The sequence below is a fragment of the Gossypium arboreum genome, chromosome 8 (assembly GCF_025698485.1).
Source record: "Gossypium arboreum isolate Shixiya-1 chromosome 8, ASM2569848v2, whole genome shotgun sequence".
In the NCBI taxonomy this organism is placed as follows: Eukaryota; Viridiplantae; Streptophyta; class Magnoliopsida; order Malvales; family Malvaceae; genus Gossypium; species Gossypium arboreum.
The window spans coordinates 6,984,543-7,001,012 of record NC_069077.1 but is presented as its reverse complement, the minus strand read 5'-3'; the positions used below and the strand labels follow the sequence as shown (position 1 = coordinate 7,001,012).

At 33.2% G+C, this 16,470-nt stretch overlaps 1 protein-coding gene and 1 pseudogene across 2 annotated transcripts; both read right to left on the bottom strand.

The window, feature by feature from the left end:
* On the bottom strand, positions 1–10,108 carry LOC108468746 (L-ascorbate oxidase-like; annotated as a pseudogene).
* A 1,288-nt stretch (positions 10,109–11,396) lies between these two features.
* Positions 11,397–16,210, bottom strand: LOC108469892 (L-ascorbate oxidase-like). 2 transcript variants are annotated; one of them, XM_017770993.2, is made up of 5 exons: positions 15,712–16,210; positions 15,538–15,630; positions 14,548–14,760; positions 13,864–14,058; positions 11,397–12,708 (listed from the first exon to the last, which is right to left on the bottom strand). In XM_017770993.2, the coding sequence occupies exons 1-5, from the start codon at positions 16,189–16,191 to the stop codon at positions 11,764–11,766; spliced, it is 1,926 nt and encodes a 641-aa protein (XP_017626482.1). In that variant the 5' UTR covers positions 16,192–16,210; the 3' UTR covers positions 11,397–11,763. The 2 variants fall into 2 exon arrangements, with proteins under 2 accessions (XP_017626482.1, XP_052887531.1); XM_053031571.1 differs by having other exon boundaries at positions 14,548–14,756; positions 15,712–15,736.
* Between the last annotated feature and the right edge of the window lie 260 nt (positions 16,211–16,470).

Here is a 16,470-nt window from a genome sequence, read left to right as displayed (position 1 = left end):
CTACTTAAAAGTTATATGTGGGTTAGGGTTGGGTTGAATAATGGAGACTCCGGAATACTCATATGGAGGGAAAAGTGGGTCAACACCATTGGTTGGATTAGGGTTCACAACGTGATAAGTACTTTTATCATAGTAGTCTTGTGGGCTTTTCTGGTCAAAGGAATTGCTGAGACCATATTTAAGGAAGCCCAAGTAAGGAATGGATTATTGATAGACCACTTGATGAATCCATTGATTTTGTCTTGGGTGTTAAGAAGGATGATCCGACAGTGATAGGTCTTGGGTTCTGGCTTATGATCTTTGCCTTGGAGGGCAAATATGCTTTTAGTGAATGCCTTGCTACGATCATAATCGTTCCATTGAGGTGTTTTAGGTGGCTCACATTTAGGGAGGTCTTTGACTCTGAGTAGTTCAATATGGCCAGGGCTTGACGGGTTTTGGATTCTCTCCTTCTAACACCGATTGAAATCCAGTACTTTGAAAGGGTTTGGTTTGGTTGCACATAGTTTCCATCACCTTCCACCTCCGTCACATTGTGATCCTACAACAAAATTGTCAAACTATAGATATATAACATACACTTAACAGTAATACCAAACATCCCTATTAAATAAGATATAATATATAATCTTTTAAATACACAAAATAATTTGAATTTTTTTTTGATACATTCATTTTTTGAGTCTAAACAACATAAATTAGTAACGATTTCAAACCCAAATATGAAATATCTTTTTACTCAAAATTAATATTTACTATCAAGTAGAAAGAATACCTCAATGGCCAAGTGGAGTGAAGCCAAAGCAGTGGTGCTGGCAATCCTGAGCCTGTAGGTTTTGTTCCAGGACCGGGGGTGCGCATTGTTCATTTCCTTTGAACTTGCATTGGCTAATTGATAAACTGATAAATTTGGCCCTCTTCCATTAATCAGCAGACATACATACTTGTCACAATTACTTTCTCAGTTGGTCAAATGATTCAATATCTGATCCAACGGTAGGGATTGGAGGAAATGCCAACCTCTTGTTCATGAGAACTTTTGTGCCACCAATCACTCAACAATAGGTTGAGTTCATCATCATAACGGAATGGTTCTTTCTTTCCATCTGCTATATGCACGATCAGGGACCCGTACAACCCTTCTGATCTTTGCATTCCATAGTGCACATGATAAAAGTATGTTCCAGGCTGCTCCATAACACATTATATTATTATTTGGTAATTCTGTGTATAAATTATTGAAGGTTAGCTGAAGAAGAGAGCGATTGCCCTGTATCAACTGTGAAGTCGTATCGGAAAGTCTCTCCTGGGTTGACAGCACATTGTGAAATGGAAGCAGACGTCCCATCCGCCCATGGTGATGAAAATAAATACGTTAAAGATAGTATAATAATAAATTATTGATTACTTATTATAATTTTTATAATAAAAAACCGTAATTATATTATAAGCTTTGTAATATACTATTGAATAAGTTGATTTATCAAGTTGCATGTTTTAGATTAAATTTGTTATTAATATTTTAAATAATAAATAATTTTCAACTTATGTGATTTTATTAATACTTGTAAAGTGGGTATTTTTTTGTTTATTTTTTCATTGTCTAATAGCTCTTCAGTTTTAGAAGTTTTTGTCTGTTCTTGTAATACGTTTTTTGGTCTTGCTTATACATGTAATCTTAGTTTTACAAGTGATTTTAGGGATGATTTTGTTGTCGTCCTCCCTAATTCGGTGAATACTTAATTTTTTTGTCGATTTTTGCTCTTTGCTTTGGACTATCCGGGATTGATTTGCTTATCGTATTAAGTACTTGTAATCACTCTAGATATATTGTTAGAATTAAGTGACCCAAATTTTTATTTAAATAAAATACGATGGAAAATAAAATAAAAGTAAAATCCATATAGAACTAGACTTTTTTTTATTTTATTTTAGAATAAGGTTTTTTAAACCTTATTAAACTCCATCTATTTTATATTGATTAGGATAAGGTGTTTCAATCCTACTAGAATATGGCTTTGCAAGCCTATAAATAGACATAGTCTATTCCTCTTGTATTTTGATTCAAATTTTTCGACATAGTAAATTTTCTTCTCCTCTGTCCGTGGTTTTTTTTCCCGAAAGGGTTTCCACGTAAAATTTGTGTGTTCTTTATTTTATTTATTTTATTTTATTTTTATTTTTCACAAATTGGTATCCGAGCTTAGGGTTATTCATCTCGATCACGTAATGGTGTCTTTGAAGTATGAAATTCATTGTTGGATCGCAACACCGATTTGCGTTGTAGCAAATTAAGATGCAAGCGCTTCTTGCACGATGGATCTCGAGGATGCCCTGCTAGGATAGATAAGATGCCTTCGACATTAACAGATGAAGAGAAGAAGCGTAAGGATCGAAAGGCATTAACACAATTACATCTGTATTTGTCCAACGAAATTTTGCAGGATGTGATGAAAGAGAAAACTGCCGCTGCATTATGGAAGATGCTAGAACAAATATGTATGTCGAAAACTCTAACAAGCAAGTTGCATATGAAGCAGCGTCTTTATGCTTATCGTTTGGAGGAAGGTGCGTCTGTACACGAACACTTAACAGTGTTTAAAGAAATTCTCTCAAACGTGGAGGCCATGGAGGTTTAGTATGATAAGGAAAATCTAGGGTTGATTCTACTTTGTTCATCGCCCCCGTCTTATTCAACCTTTAGAGGCACGATTTTATATAGCCACGGGTCTCTCACAGTTGATGAGGTTTATGATTCTTTAACCTCGTATGATAAGATGAAGCATCTTGTGGTTAAACCCAGCTCTCAGGGAGAGGGTCTCATTGTTCGTGAGAGACAAGATCGGAATGCTGATGATGATCGTGGTAGGACACAGGAACGGAATCCTCGTGGTAAATCTAAGAGTAGATCGAAGTCTTCAAACAGAGGTAAAACTTGTAACTTTTGCAAGAAGAAAGTGCACATTAAATCTGAGTGCTATAAGCTACAAAATAAGATTAAAAGGGAGGCTGCGAATCAAAAGGGAAAACAACCAGAAAATTCCGGTGAAGCTGATGTTGTAAAATACTACAGCGATGGTGAACTTCTAGTCGCTTCTGTCAATGATTCTAAAGTAAGCGAGGAGTGGATACTTGATTCAGGCTGCACCTTCCACATGAGTCCCAATCGGGATTGATTTACAACTTACGAAACAATATTTGAAGGTGTTGTTTTGATGGGAAATAATGCTTCGTGTAAAATCGCAGGTGTTGGAACAATTAAAGTTAAGATGCTTGATGGAGTTGTCAGAACACTTAGTGACGTGCGACATGTTCCAGAATTGAAAAGAAATTTAATTTCGTTGAGTACTCTTGATTCAAAAGGGCATGATCTGCAATGAAAGTGGGGTTTTAAAGATTTTCAAAAGGTCCCTTGTTATGATGAAAGGCGAGAAAGATTGCCAAGTTATATGTTTCTGTGGTTCTCTCATATCGGTGATGCAATTGTCGCTTCTCTTCCTTGTCGATAATGATATTACTAAACTTTGGCATATCGCCTAGGGCATATGAGTGAGAATGGCATGGCGTAATTAAACAAAGAGGACTTATTAATGGGCAAGGAATTTGCAAACCGAATTTCAGAAGCACTGTGTTTTGGGAAGCAAAGAGAGTTCGATTCACTAGAAGAATCCATAACACGAAGGAACGTTGGAGTATATTCATTCTGATCTGTGGGGGCCATCCAGAGTGCCTTCGAGAAGTGGAGCTAATTATATGCTAACCTTTATTGATGATTTTTCCAGAAAAGTTTGGGCGTTTTTCCTGAAGCAGAAAAGCGATGTGTTTTCCGTATTTAAGTCTTGAAAAATTATGATTGAAAAACAGAAGGGAAAACAAATAAAATACCTCCGCACAGACAATGGCTTAGAGTTTTGTTCTGATTAGTTTAATAGATTGTGCAAGTCAGAAGGGATCATAAGACACTTAACAGTTCGTCATACTCCACAGCAAAACGGCGTTACAGAACGAATGAACAGAAAGATCATGGAGAAGGTTCGATGTATGTTGTCAAATGCCAACTTACCGAAGGCATTTTGGGCAGAAGTGGCCTCTACTGCATGTTTTTTGATCAACCGATCTCCATTAGTTGCCATTGAGAAAAAGACTCCACAAGAGGTATGGTCTGGTAATCCTGCTAGTTATTCTGATTTAAAGATTTTTGGGTGTCCTACGTATGCTCATGTTGATAATGGAAAATTGGAACCGAGATCTATTAAATGCATTTTTCTTGGTTATAAAGCTGGTGTAAAAGGGTATAAGTTATGGTGTCCTGAAAATAGAAAAGTTGTGATTAGCAGAGATGTTGTTTTTGATGAAACTGCTATGCTACCTAACTTATCTCTTAAAGACTCTTCCAATAAAGAAAATCAAAAGCAGGTGGAGCATCAGATTAATACAGAGTCAACTCCTCAAGCCAGAATAAAAATTGAGAATAGAGTTGCTTCTTCACCACAATACTCTATCGCTAAAAACAGAACTAGAAGAGAAATTAAACCTCCAAAGAAGTATGCCGAGGTTGATCTAGTTGCTTATGCTTTAAATGTGGCTGAAGATATATATACGAATCAAGAGCCATCTAATTATTCTGAGGCGGTTAGCTGTGAAGACTCAAAAAAGTGGATGTTTGCTATGTAATAAGAGATGGAATCACTCCACAAAAACAGAACATGGGACCTTGTGAAACTTCCTAAAGGTAAAAAGGTTGTTCGTTGTAAATGGGTGTTTAAAAAGAAAGAAGGGACTCTAAGAGTTGAAGAACCCAGATATAAAGCAAGGCTTGTTGCAAAGGGTTACAGTCAATGTAACGTCCCCCTACCCGAGACCGTTACCAGAGTCAAGCAGGAGACATTACAAAACTTATCTTAGCACTTAAACAGTTTTAGTAGTAAACTATCCATCTGCGTCACGGTCGCTAAAAAAATCATATCTCGAGTTACGAAACTCAAAATCCAATTCCGTAAATTTTCCCTAAAACTAGACTCATATATCTACTTACTAATTTTTTTCTAGAATTTTTGGTTAGGCCAATTAGTACAGTTTATTAGAAAAAGTCTCCCCTGTTTCAGGGTTCGGCTACTCTGACCCTTGTGCACTACGAATCAAATTTCTTCCTGTACAGAAATCCAATGACTATACCATTTGTTTCAATTAAAAATATACTCAATAATAAATCCATACATATAAAGTTTGAGTCCTAATTCTTAATACACAATTTATGGTGAATTTCTAAAGTCAAAATAGGAAATCCAGAAATTGCTCTAACCCTGTTTCACCAAAACGTAAATATCTCATAAAATACAACTCTTTACCTATTTTGTTTCTTCCATATAAAAATAGATTCATTAAGCTTCAACTACATATTTTATTCATCATCTAATTCACTTTATACTATTTTTTGTATATTTTCAAAGTTGGACTACTGTTACTCTCCAAATCTGTTTTAGTATAAAATGTTGATAACTAAGTTTATAACATCTTCATTTCTTCTCTCTACAATATTTACCAACACTTCATCTTATTACTCTTCACTAACATATCAAAACATACCATACTTAAGGTTTCGTAACATTTACAAAACATACCAAAATATCACTTAACAACTTAGATACTTTCAAAATGACCAAAAGACATCCTAGGTACAATGCCATTTTCCAAAAGTTAGAAACTTCACCAATTTGAGTTTGGGGATCGGCTTGTATCTTTGAGTCCTTATACTTTCTTACCTAGCTTTGTACGGAAACAAACCGTGCACTGAGAATACTCTCGGTGGTATTTCTATAAACAATAGCTTAATCAACTTTAAAACATGGTTAATTCAAACACATTATTGCTATTATTCAATATCAATCAAGACTTTAATAATCTTTACTTTATTTACCCTTATTAACATAACTCAGACACTAACGGATACACGGATCCAACCCACACTCCGGGATAAGCACATAGTGCTTCATCGAAACAAATCCAAACTTTAACATTATAGTACACAAAGTATTCATCGAACAAATCCGAACTTTAACGAAGAGTCGACACATAGTGTCTCATCGACTCAATGTCGGAATATCCCAATACTTCCAATTCCTATGACATGTCAACTATATCCGACTAGCCCGACAATCGTTAATAGGGTATTCAAAATCACATTCATTTCAATATGGTAAAAATACTTACCTCATTCACATTTTCATACAATATAAATATCAAATATAGCAATAACGATTAAGCTCGGTTTATAGAAATACAAACCACTATTTATCGAATTTAATCGATATATTCGTTCACTTTCTCTTTTCCCTTCTTTGATGACGTATCCGGTGCTACGTTTGCTACTAACAATCATACAATTAAAAATCATCAATATACTAATTCATAAAACACATTTTCACTTTCTATCAAACTTTTACAAAAATTCCAATTTCGTCCTTTTTTCCATTACTAATCTTTTTTCTTTAACTTAAGCTTCATATTCTCTTTTAATCAACTCATTAACAATTTCTAACTCATAAAATTCATTATAAAACATAAATTTTGAACTCTATTCAACTTAATCCCTATTTAAACCTAACTTAGAATTCTTTTAATAAATCACTCAATTTTCACTTCTAACTTCAATTTCTATCAATTTAACCCATAAAACCTCAATTTATTCAACTAAACCAATATCTAAAAATTTTCTATTTTTTTCATTTTAACCTCATACATGTAGAACTTTGAATTAGGCATCCATAAACATAAAAATTATAAGAAAATAAGCTAAAACATCTTACCAATCAAGCTTTAGGGCCTTAATCCTCAAATTTCCCTTTTTATTTCTTTCTTTCTTTCTTTCTTTCTTTTTTTAACTTACTCATAAATCTATATTCAATATAATAATATTAATAATATAATATTATTCTAATAAAATAACTTAATCTATAAGAAAAACTACTTTAACACATTTAATATCTTTACCAACTATTACACATGTTATATCATACATTCACACACATGGCACTTAGGGTCTAATTGCTAGATTAGTCCATTTACTAATCTTTAATCTATAATTAAACTTTTATACCGTATGCAATTTAGTCCTTTAAACTAAATTCAAGCTACTTCACTTAATTAAACACTAAATAACCATTCAACTATAATTCATAAATATTTCTAATAAATATTCATGAATTAATTTCACGGAAACAGTACTCAAGACTCAATTTTCGATACCGTAACTTTCGGTTCATTACAGTCAAATTCCAGGAGTGGACTTCACAGGTGTGTTCTCTCTAGTTGTTAAGCATAGTTCGATTCGAGCTTTGCTTGGTATTGTGGCCATGCATGATTTGGAGCTTGAGCAGTTAGATGTAAAAACTGCATTTTTGCATGGAGAACTTGAGGAAGATATTTACATGCAACAACCAGAGGGTTTTATAGTCTCAGAAAAAGAGGACTATGTTTGTTTGCTAAGAAAGTCCCTTTACGGTTTGAAACAGTCACCAAGACAGTGTTACAAGAGGTTTGATTCCTTTATGACTTCTCATGATTTCAAAAGAAGTAGTTTAGACAGTTGTGTTTACTTTAAGAAAAACAGTGATGGTTCTTTTGTGTATCAACTTCTTTATGTTGATAACATGTTGATAGCAGCAAAAGATAAATGAGAGATAAGAAAGGTTAAAGCCCAACTAAGTGAAGAATTTGAGATGAAAGATTTAGGACCAGCAAAGAAGATACTTGGTATGGAGATTCTCAGGGATAGAAAAGCAAGTAAATTGTACCTAAGTCGGAAGGGGTACATTGAGAAAGTTCTTTGCAGGTTCAATATGCAGAGTGCTAAGCATGTTAGTACTCCTTTAGCAGCCCATTTCAGACTTTCATCAGCCTTATCTCCTCAATCAGATGATGAGATTGAGTACATGTCACATGTTCCATACTCTAGTGCAGTGGGATCTCTCATGTATGCTGTGGTTTGTTCACGTCCAGATTTATCATATGCAGTCAGTGCAATTAGCAAATATATGGCAAATCCAGGTAAAGAACATTGGAAAATAGTTCAGTGGATTTTAAGATACTTACGAGGCACTACTGATGTTTGCTTACAGTTTGGAAAAACTAAAGACGGAGTTATAGGGTATGTTGATGTTGATTTTGCTGGAGACCTTGATAGAAGAAAATCTCTCACAGGTTACGTCTTTACAATCGGAGGTTGTGCAATTAGTTGGAAAGCCACTTTGCAAACTACGGTCCCTTTGTCTACCAATCGTTTTGAGTACATGGCGATTATCGAGGCTTGTAAAAAGCTATTTAGTTGAAGGGACTATTTAGTGAACTCAATGAAGACCTTCAAATCAGCATAGTATTTTGTGACAGTCAGAGTGCCATCTTTCTTACAAAAGATCAAATGTTTCATGAGAGAACAAAACACATTGATATTCGGTATTATTTTGTTCGTGATATTATTGCTCGTGGTGATATTGTTGTGAGCAAAATTAGTACTCATGAAAATCCTGCAGATATGATGACTAAGTTACTTCCTATAACCAAGTTTGAGCATTGTTTAAACTTGGTTGGTGTTCATTGTTGAAGTTAAACCCTTAAGGGGTTTTATGGAAGAGGTGGAGAACTTGTTTATTGAAAGTTCGCGATGAAGAACTTGTTCATTGAGAATTTGTGTCAAGGTGGAGATTGTTAGAATTAAGTGACCCAAATTCTTATTTAAATAAAATACGATGGAAAATAAAATAAAAGTAAAATCCATATAGAACTAGACTTCTTTTATTTTATTTTAGAATAAGGTTTTTTAAACCTTATTAAACTCCATCTATTTTATATTGATTAGGATAAGGTGTTTCAATCCTACTAGAATATGGCTTTGCAAGCCTATAAATAGACATAGTCTATTCCTCTTGTATTTTGATTCAAATTTTTCGACATAGTGAATTTTCTTCTCTTCTGCCCGTGGTTTTTTTTTTTTCTGAAAGGGTTTCCACGTAAAATTTGTGTGTTCTTTATTTTATTTATTTTATTTTATTTTTATTTTTCACATATATCGTACTTGAATTGTGACAAAGCTAATTGTCAACGTGTTATAATGTTCTATTAGTATTGAGGCTAAAGCCTTTTTTGTGTTGATAAAATTTGTCCTTCACCATTTACGACGAGTATTTGCTATTTTTTTTTTCTTTGAATTATGCGGTTCGATTTTGATTGAATGAATTAATGAATTTATGAATTTACTTTTAAGAAATAATAACATTTTGTATTAAATTGATAACATAGATGTAAATATAGTAATAAATTTTGTAATACAAGAGTAAAAAGATATTATGGATAAAATAATAGTAAAATTTATATAACATGAAAGGAAATAACTAATAATAGAGGATAATAGTAAATTATATAATTAACAAAATTATAAATACTAATTATCAATTATAATTTTAGAAAGTCAACTTAAAATTAATTATCAATTATATGCTTTTGAAATTATTATATCAAATTAATTAATAAAAATATTATAAATATTATAACAATCATATTTTCAATAATTTACCTGTAAATGCAAGAGAAATTAAAATGAAGGATGATTATATATTTATTTCCTATTAATATTGTGCTTTCAATTTTGTTATATATATACACTTATATTTTGAATCTAAATTAAAATTTTATATTAATATAATATAATAAAGATTATTTTAATCTTATTTTTTTAAAATTAAATTAATTAAATAAATTTATAGGGTTCATAATTACCGTCTCAATAATTTTATCTTCAAAGTTCGATCACATAATTCGAAAATATGACATGACGGGAAGATAATAGGAGAAAAGCCTGTCCGATTCCATGCCAGTGAAGCTTGTTAACGAGATCAACAACAATGGTGTCTCCTGCTTTAGCTCTAATGGTTGGCCCTGGGAACTGGCCATTGATACCTATCACAACATGTTCCAGACAATCTGGAGCACCGTGCATGCATTCCACTTCCCATTTTAAAGGCTTATGCTCTAAACCCATTGAAACATGGCTCAAAGACAAGACAATGATGCACCATAGAACAACATCCATGGAGTCCCAACACTTACAACCCATGTCTCGCTATGTCACCAGGATGGTTAACCAGGAGACTGCAATGGAAACTCGCTTATGCAAGCGTGATAGCTTAGCCTGCGGCTACCCAATCTATTGTATAAAAATGTATAGAGATTTGTACAATATTTAATGTGGTTATTTTCAAAGTTATGAAAGGTTAAATAAAATTTACATTTAAAAAAAAGAAAATGAATTATATAAGTGAAATAAATGTAGAAATTTTATTCAAATTAAAACTAAATTTATACTTTTGACTAACCGAATAGTGCCTGTTTAAATCTATACCACAAGTTAACCTTTCATTTTAAAATCCTTTAACAATAAATATAAATAATGAGAGAAAATATTTGATGCGTCATTGGTACATAAATTTCATGCATCATTAGTTAATAAAATGATAACATGTTGTCTAAAATAAATTTTTTTGAAAAGTTTAAAATAAATATAAATATCTTTATTTTTAAAATATTAATATAACTATTAAACATAAATAAATACAAAAACATTACATTCAAAACTCAAAACCTAAAATTTGAAATATATAATTTGAAACCTAAAATTAAAAACATGAAACCTAAAACTCGAAAGAGAAACAAAATAAATAATTATAATTAGTAATTAATTATGTTTAAATAAAGTTAATTAAATTTACTTTTTATTTAACACCAATGATAATCTGTCATTTTATTATTAATTGATGGTGCATAAAACTTGTACAATGATAAATACATCAAACAAATATCAATAATAATAATAAGTGAGTGTTATACAAAAATAAATCCTGATGTCTATTTTGGTACCTACACTTAACTTCAAGGTTCAAATTGATATCTAAAGTTTTTTTTTTTTATCCAATTAGGTACTTGAACTTGTCTTTTTGGTCTAACTTAATACTTAATTATTCTAAAGCCAAGTTCAGATATCAATTTGAACCAAAAAGTTAAGTTCAAGTACTTAATAGGACCAAAAAAGTTTAGGTATCAAAATGAATTTTAAAATCAAGTTTAAGTACCTAATTGAAAAAAAAAAACTTCAAATACGAATGCAAACTTTGAGGCCAAGTTAGGGAGCAAAATATATATTTACCCTCTTGTTTATTGTGATCCTAAAAAGAGTGCAACGATTAAAAGCTTTTTGGCATGATTGTAATCTTTTAGAAATAACTCTGTAGGTCGACGTTTTCACACATAACAACCTTTAAAAACAAAAAATCTACAAAAAAAGCTCTCAAAAAGGAAAAAAAAAAAAAAAAACTAGATGAATAGAATTATAGAAATCAGAAAAACGATTTGGCAACAGCGGAATTCGATGTTATCGAAGTTTAGTTGCGACTTGCAAGCTGTCAAACAAAGTTTCCCTCAACCCATTGAAACAAGATGGACTTGGAGACTTCAGCCAATGCCCAAATGACCTGACATGAGATACATATTATACCAAGACAAGACCAGGCCCAAACTAGAACCATTGTCCATGGCTAGCCCATGACAAGTAGCCTACCCTTATTCCTTAACCAAGACCAACCCCATCTAACAAAAATACTACTTCTCATCATTCAGCTCAAATCAGACCAAATACCAAATACCAAACACCAGCAAATAAAGAAAAAAAGCCTGACAGCAAATAGCCTAATACATAAATTAGCTCAAATCAGTCTCTCAGTTCTGCTTGTTTCCTGTTAATCCACAAGCAAGAGCCTCTTTTGGTATTTGACCTACACGATGGACACCTTGAGCAAAAATAACCCCCATCCCCATATGCAAATGTGGCTCAATGTGGCAGTGAAATGCCCAAACCCCTGGATTATCAGCAACAAACCTCAATGCAGTCCACCCAAATGGGAAAATCACTGCAGTGTTCCTTAATGGCGGGTTCTTCAAGTTAAATGTCTTCTCATCTCCGTCTTTGAACTTCCCTTCTCCATATCCCAACACCCAGAAATCGTGTCCATGCAAATGCCATGGATGTATTTCACTAACATCCTTTGCTAAGGCATTGGCGTTTTGAAGGATCACATCCACAGTGGTGTTTAAAGTAATGGAGTAAACCCCACTCCCTTGTGTTGTATTCTGGTTGGGTGCAGGCTTCATGATGTCATAGCTGCTATCGTAGTTGTCTGGGGGGGATTTTTGGTCAAAAGCATTGTTGAGACCAAATTTAATGGACCCCAAATAAGGAGTGGAAGGCAACACTAAGGACACATTGTTGATGGCCCACTTGACGAACCCATTGAGTCGGTTCTGAGTGTTGAGAAGGATGATCCGACGGTCATAAGTCTTGGGTGGCTGAGGTGATCCCATGAGTGCATATATGCTTTTGGTGAAGGCCTTGCTGTGATTGTAATCGTCCCATCGAGGTGTTACAGGGGGTTGAGTTGTAGGGAGCTTTGATGCAGGGGTGGCAGAATAGCTCAAAAGGGTTAAGGCTTGGTTGGTTTTGGGATCTCTCCCTCTGACACCAATTGAAACCCAATAGTTCTTGTACGGGTTTTGGTCTGTTTTTAACAACACTGAGTAGCTTTCCCCTGAATATATATCCAAATCATTAACAGCAAATGGTTGCACATGGTTCCCATCAGCTTCCACCACCACCATTTTGTGACCCTGCAAAAAAAAATTTAATGTTATTTCCATCCTTCATTTTCTTTAAAATTTCAATCATATCATGTTATTTAAAATTTTAACGTCTTTGTATGTCAATATATAGTATACCTGGCATACCACATGTCATTGTCTTATTATTTCATCAGGCATATCAATTTTTAATACTATAAAAGGATAAAATTTTTAACAGAAAAGAACAATTTACTTTTTAATCTAATGTAAAAAAATAATTTATCATTTCTCAATGAAAACAAAATATTAGAAAAACTTTTACAATCTTTTTACTAGCATGTTGTATATAATCATATAAAATAACTCAATTATTGTGTATAGGAGAAAGGAAAGTTTTGAGTATGTATCACATGGTGAAAATTTTGGGTATAGCAAACTAATGATGTCCATAAAGACTGAATTCAAATTGTGAGACACATGCATTGGCTTGGTTCACCTTTTCTACTGTTCAGTTTATATGGCAAAAGTAGATCACACAGCAGTGGGATTCCTATTAACAGAAAAACAGGTCACTGCGATTCGAATTTTATTGACGTTTTCCAACTTGCCAAACGCTATAAAATAGTGTGGGGACATGGGGTGTCCTAATCCTTCAATGTCCTAAATTCAATTATTCACGTTTAAGTGATATTTTTAATAATTTAATTTAACCAATTGAATGAATGTCATTATTAATATAAGAGAATATAAATTAAAATGCGCTAAAACGTATATTTATAGATATTAAAAAATAATAAAAATAAGAAAATATTACTAACCAAATTTAAGCATGCCAAAATAGAGAGATTATAAAATCCTTATCCCGTGGAAAAGGACAATTTAGCCAATATTTTATTTTCCTGAATCTATGCCTTGTGTCGCCATCCACCAATAGTTTGATGCCACTGAAACATTATTACGACTGTTGCACTAAAACAGTATAGTCAGCATCTTCTTCTTTTTTATATTTTGACTTTTAATTTATTTTTGGCATTTTCACATCAGAAAAAGGAGGTGTTGCAGATCAGATTCCCACTGTCCAAACACATCATGCAACCAGACAATTCCAGCTCGGCTTTTTTGCAGGAAATTTGATACCATAATTAAAATACCCTAATTAAATTATGGCAAAAGTGAGCATATAAAAAGAAATAGGGAGAATACCTCAATGGCCAAGTTGAGTGAAGCTAAAGCAGTGGTGCTGGCAATCCTGAGCCTGTAGGTTTTGTTTGGTCGGACTTTCAAGACTTGGGGTGCACATTTTTCATTTCCTTTGAACTTGCATTGGCTAATTGATGAATTACTAAATTTGGCAGCCAATGAGCAATTGTATTGCCCTCTTCCATTAATCAGCAGACTCTAAACCCACCATATAAAACAAAACATGTGAGAATTTTTACAAACAAATTTATTTTATCTTTTGTTGTAAATTTTAGGAAATTAGTACCCAACACTTCGGCCGTTTTAAGCCCAAATTGGAATGAGATGAGAATATGATTAAGAAACACCAACCACCATGTATATCATTATCATGGCAACTTCTTCTTTGTTTTTTTTCTATTACAAATTGCAATATGGGACTCATCATCATGTGTCATCATCACATCACCATCTTTACGATTTTTTGTTTTACCATTTTTGATGGTTTTGTCAGTAATGACTGTGCCTGCCTGCCACCCACATGGTGATTGTAATTTATTATAAGTGGAGCGGACATCATTTGCACTAATTAAGCCTACCCAATCTTAATTTTAGTAATTGGGACGAGCCATAATACATGGGGTGCGTGTCCTTTCGTCTGTTTGTAAATAAGCATAGATAAATAAAAATGGGTATTGTTAAAAGTACCTGTGGCTCACCGATCCAACGGAAGGGATTGGAGGAAAGGCCAACCTCTTGCTCATGAACACTTTTGTGCCACCAATCACTCAACAAGAGATTAAACTCAGCATCATAATGGAATGGTTCTTTTTCACCATCTGCCATATCCACGATCAGGGACCCATACAACCCTGCAGATCTCTGCATTCCATAGTGCCCGTGATAGAAGTACGTTCCTGGCTGCATCATCATATCACTTTTTTATTATCATTTCGTAATTCTTTCTATAAACTATTCACCTAAAAGGATAATAATTTTATAATAATAAAGATGTTTATATAACTTCCTCGCTTAAAGAGAAAAAAATAACACTGTTATTTATATTAAATAATGTTTTTTCCATTTCACTAGATTGGTGCAGTATGTAGTATTAATCTTTGTGCTGCAAGTTGCTGCTTAAAAAAGGCTCGTGCATGGTTCGATGTTGGGTGAGTTTGGATGGGGTGCTTCTATTTCGGTGATAATAAAATTAGATATTGTATAGATGTTATAATAGGAGACAAAAAATAAATTAAACATATCGCACAAATATTTATTTAAACTCACGCTTTAATCGATAAGGTGATTAATAATTTTAAAATTAAAAAATAATAATAATAAATCGATAAGATGAAAAGGGAAAGTTTTTTGTTTTTATTTTTCTTTTTGAACCAGAAAAGTATCTTTTTCTCCACCCATACACATGAAAATTAAAATTATGAAAAATATTTTTATATAATTATATTTCTATTTAAGATGAATAATATTCAAATAAAGCTGTCCACTTACTCAAAGATTTCCTTTTCATATAAAAATATTAAAATATATAACTTTTCCACCTTTCTGTGTTTCTTTCCTAAAATCATTGGTTTCCCTCTCCACACAAGCACAACCATGGGAAGAGTTTTTACATTTGTTTTCATTCAAGGTTTAAAGGAAGATGAGAGCTTCCATTAGAGAGAGAGAGAGAGAGATTACCCTATCAACTTTGAACCTGTATTCGAAAGTCTCTCCTGGGTTGATCGCACATTGCGAAATAGAAGCAGTCCCATCCGCCCATGGTGTTCCTAGCTGATAAAAGACAACATCTTACACATCATATACATATTTAACCACATACATACATATATGTGTATATATGACAATGCTAACCTGTCTAATTCCATGCCAGTGAATGACAACTCCCTCGGTATGAAGCTTGTTAGTGAGATCAACAACAATGGTGTCTCCTGCTTTAGCTCTAATGGTTGGCCCTGGGAACTGGCCATTGATACCCATCACAACATGTTCCTGACAATCTGGAGCTCCGTACATGTATTCCACTTCCCATTTGAAATGCCTAACCTTTGTACCCAATGAAACATGGATCAAAGACAAAACAATAATGCACAAAAAAACAATATCCCTGGAACCCCAAGATTTACAATCCATGTTTTGTATGTAAAACCAGGATGGGTGTCGTGGGGACTTTGGATGGCTTATGGAAGTAGTGTTAGGCAATCTATTTATAACGGAAGCTAATGCAAGGTTTAGGCTAGCTGTACCGGTGCTCACTAGGGCTTTGAAATTTAGCTTTGCTTTTTTACGTTTCCTTGCTCTTTGGGAGTGGTATTTATAAGCCAAAGCAGTCATGAATGTGTAATAATGTTTATACTAATAAAATCTTTATGTAAATACGCAAAGAAAAAAAAAATATCTTGCCACACTAGGTGCTAATTGTCACGAGGACCATAAAATGTTGTTTTCAAATTGGAGGGTATATCTTTGAAATAAGTCAATGACTTGATAAATCAAACAGTAAAAAGTGAACATAATCAAATTTGAAATTAGGGACCTTAGTATTAATTTTGGAATCTGGGATTTCATGGCTAATTTATATTATTATATTGAATAATAATCTGCGTGCTCCAC

Coding starts and splice junctions, on each gene's coding strand:
- LOC108469892 (XM_017770993.2), bottom strand. CDS start 16,191: ATGACTGCTTTGGCTTATAAATACCACTCCCAAAGAGCAAGGAAACGT. Junction 14,761..15,537: donor ACAGGTTCAAAGTTGATAGG/GTAATCTCTCTC, acceptor ATGATGATGCAG/CCAGGAACGTACTTCTATCA. Junction 14,059..14,547: donor GTTGGATCGGTGAGCCACAG/GTACTTTTAACA, acceptor TGGTGGGTTTAG/AGTCTGCTGATTAATGGAAG.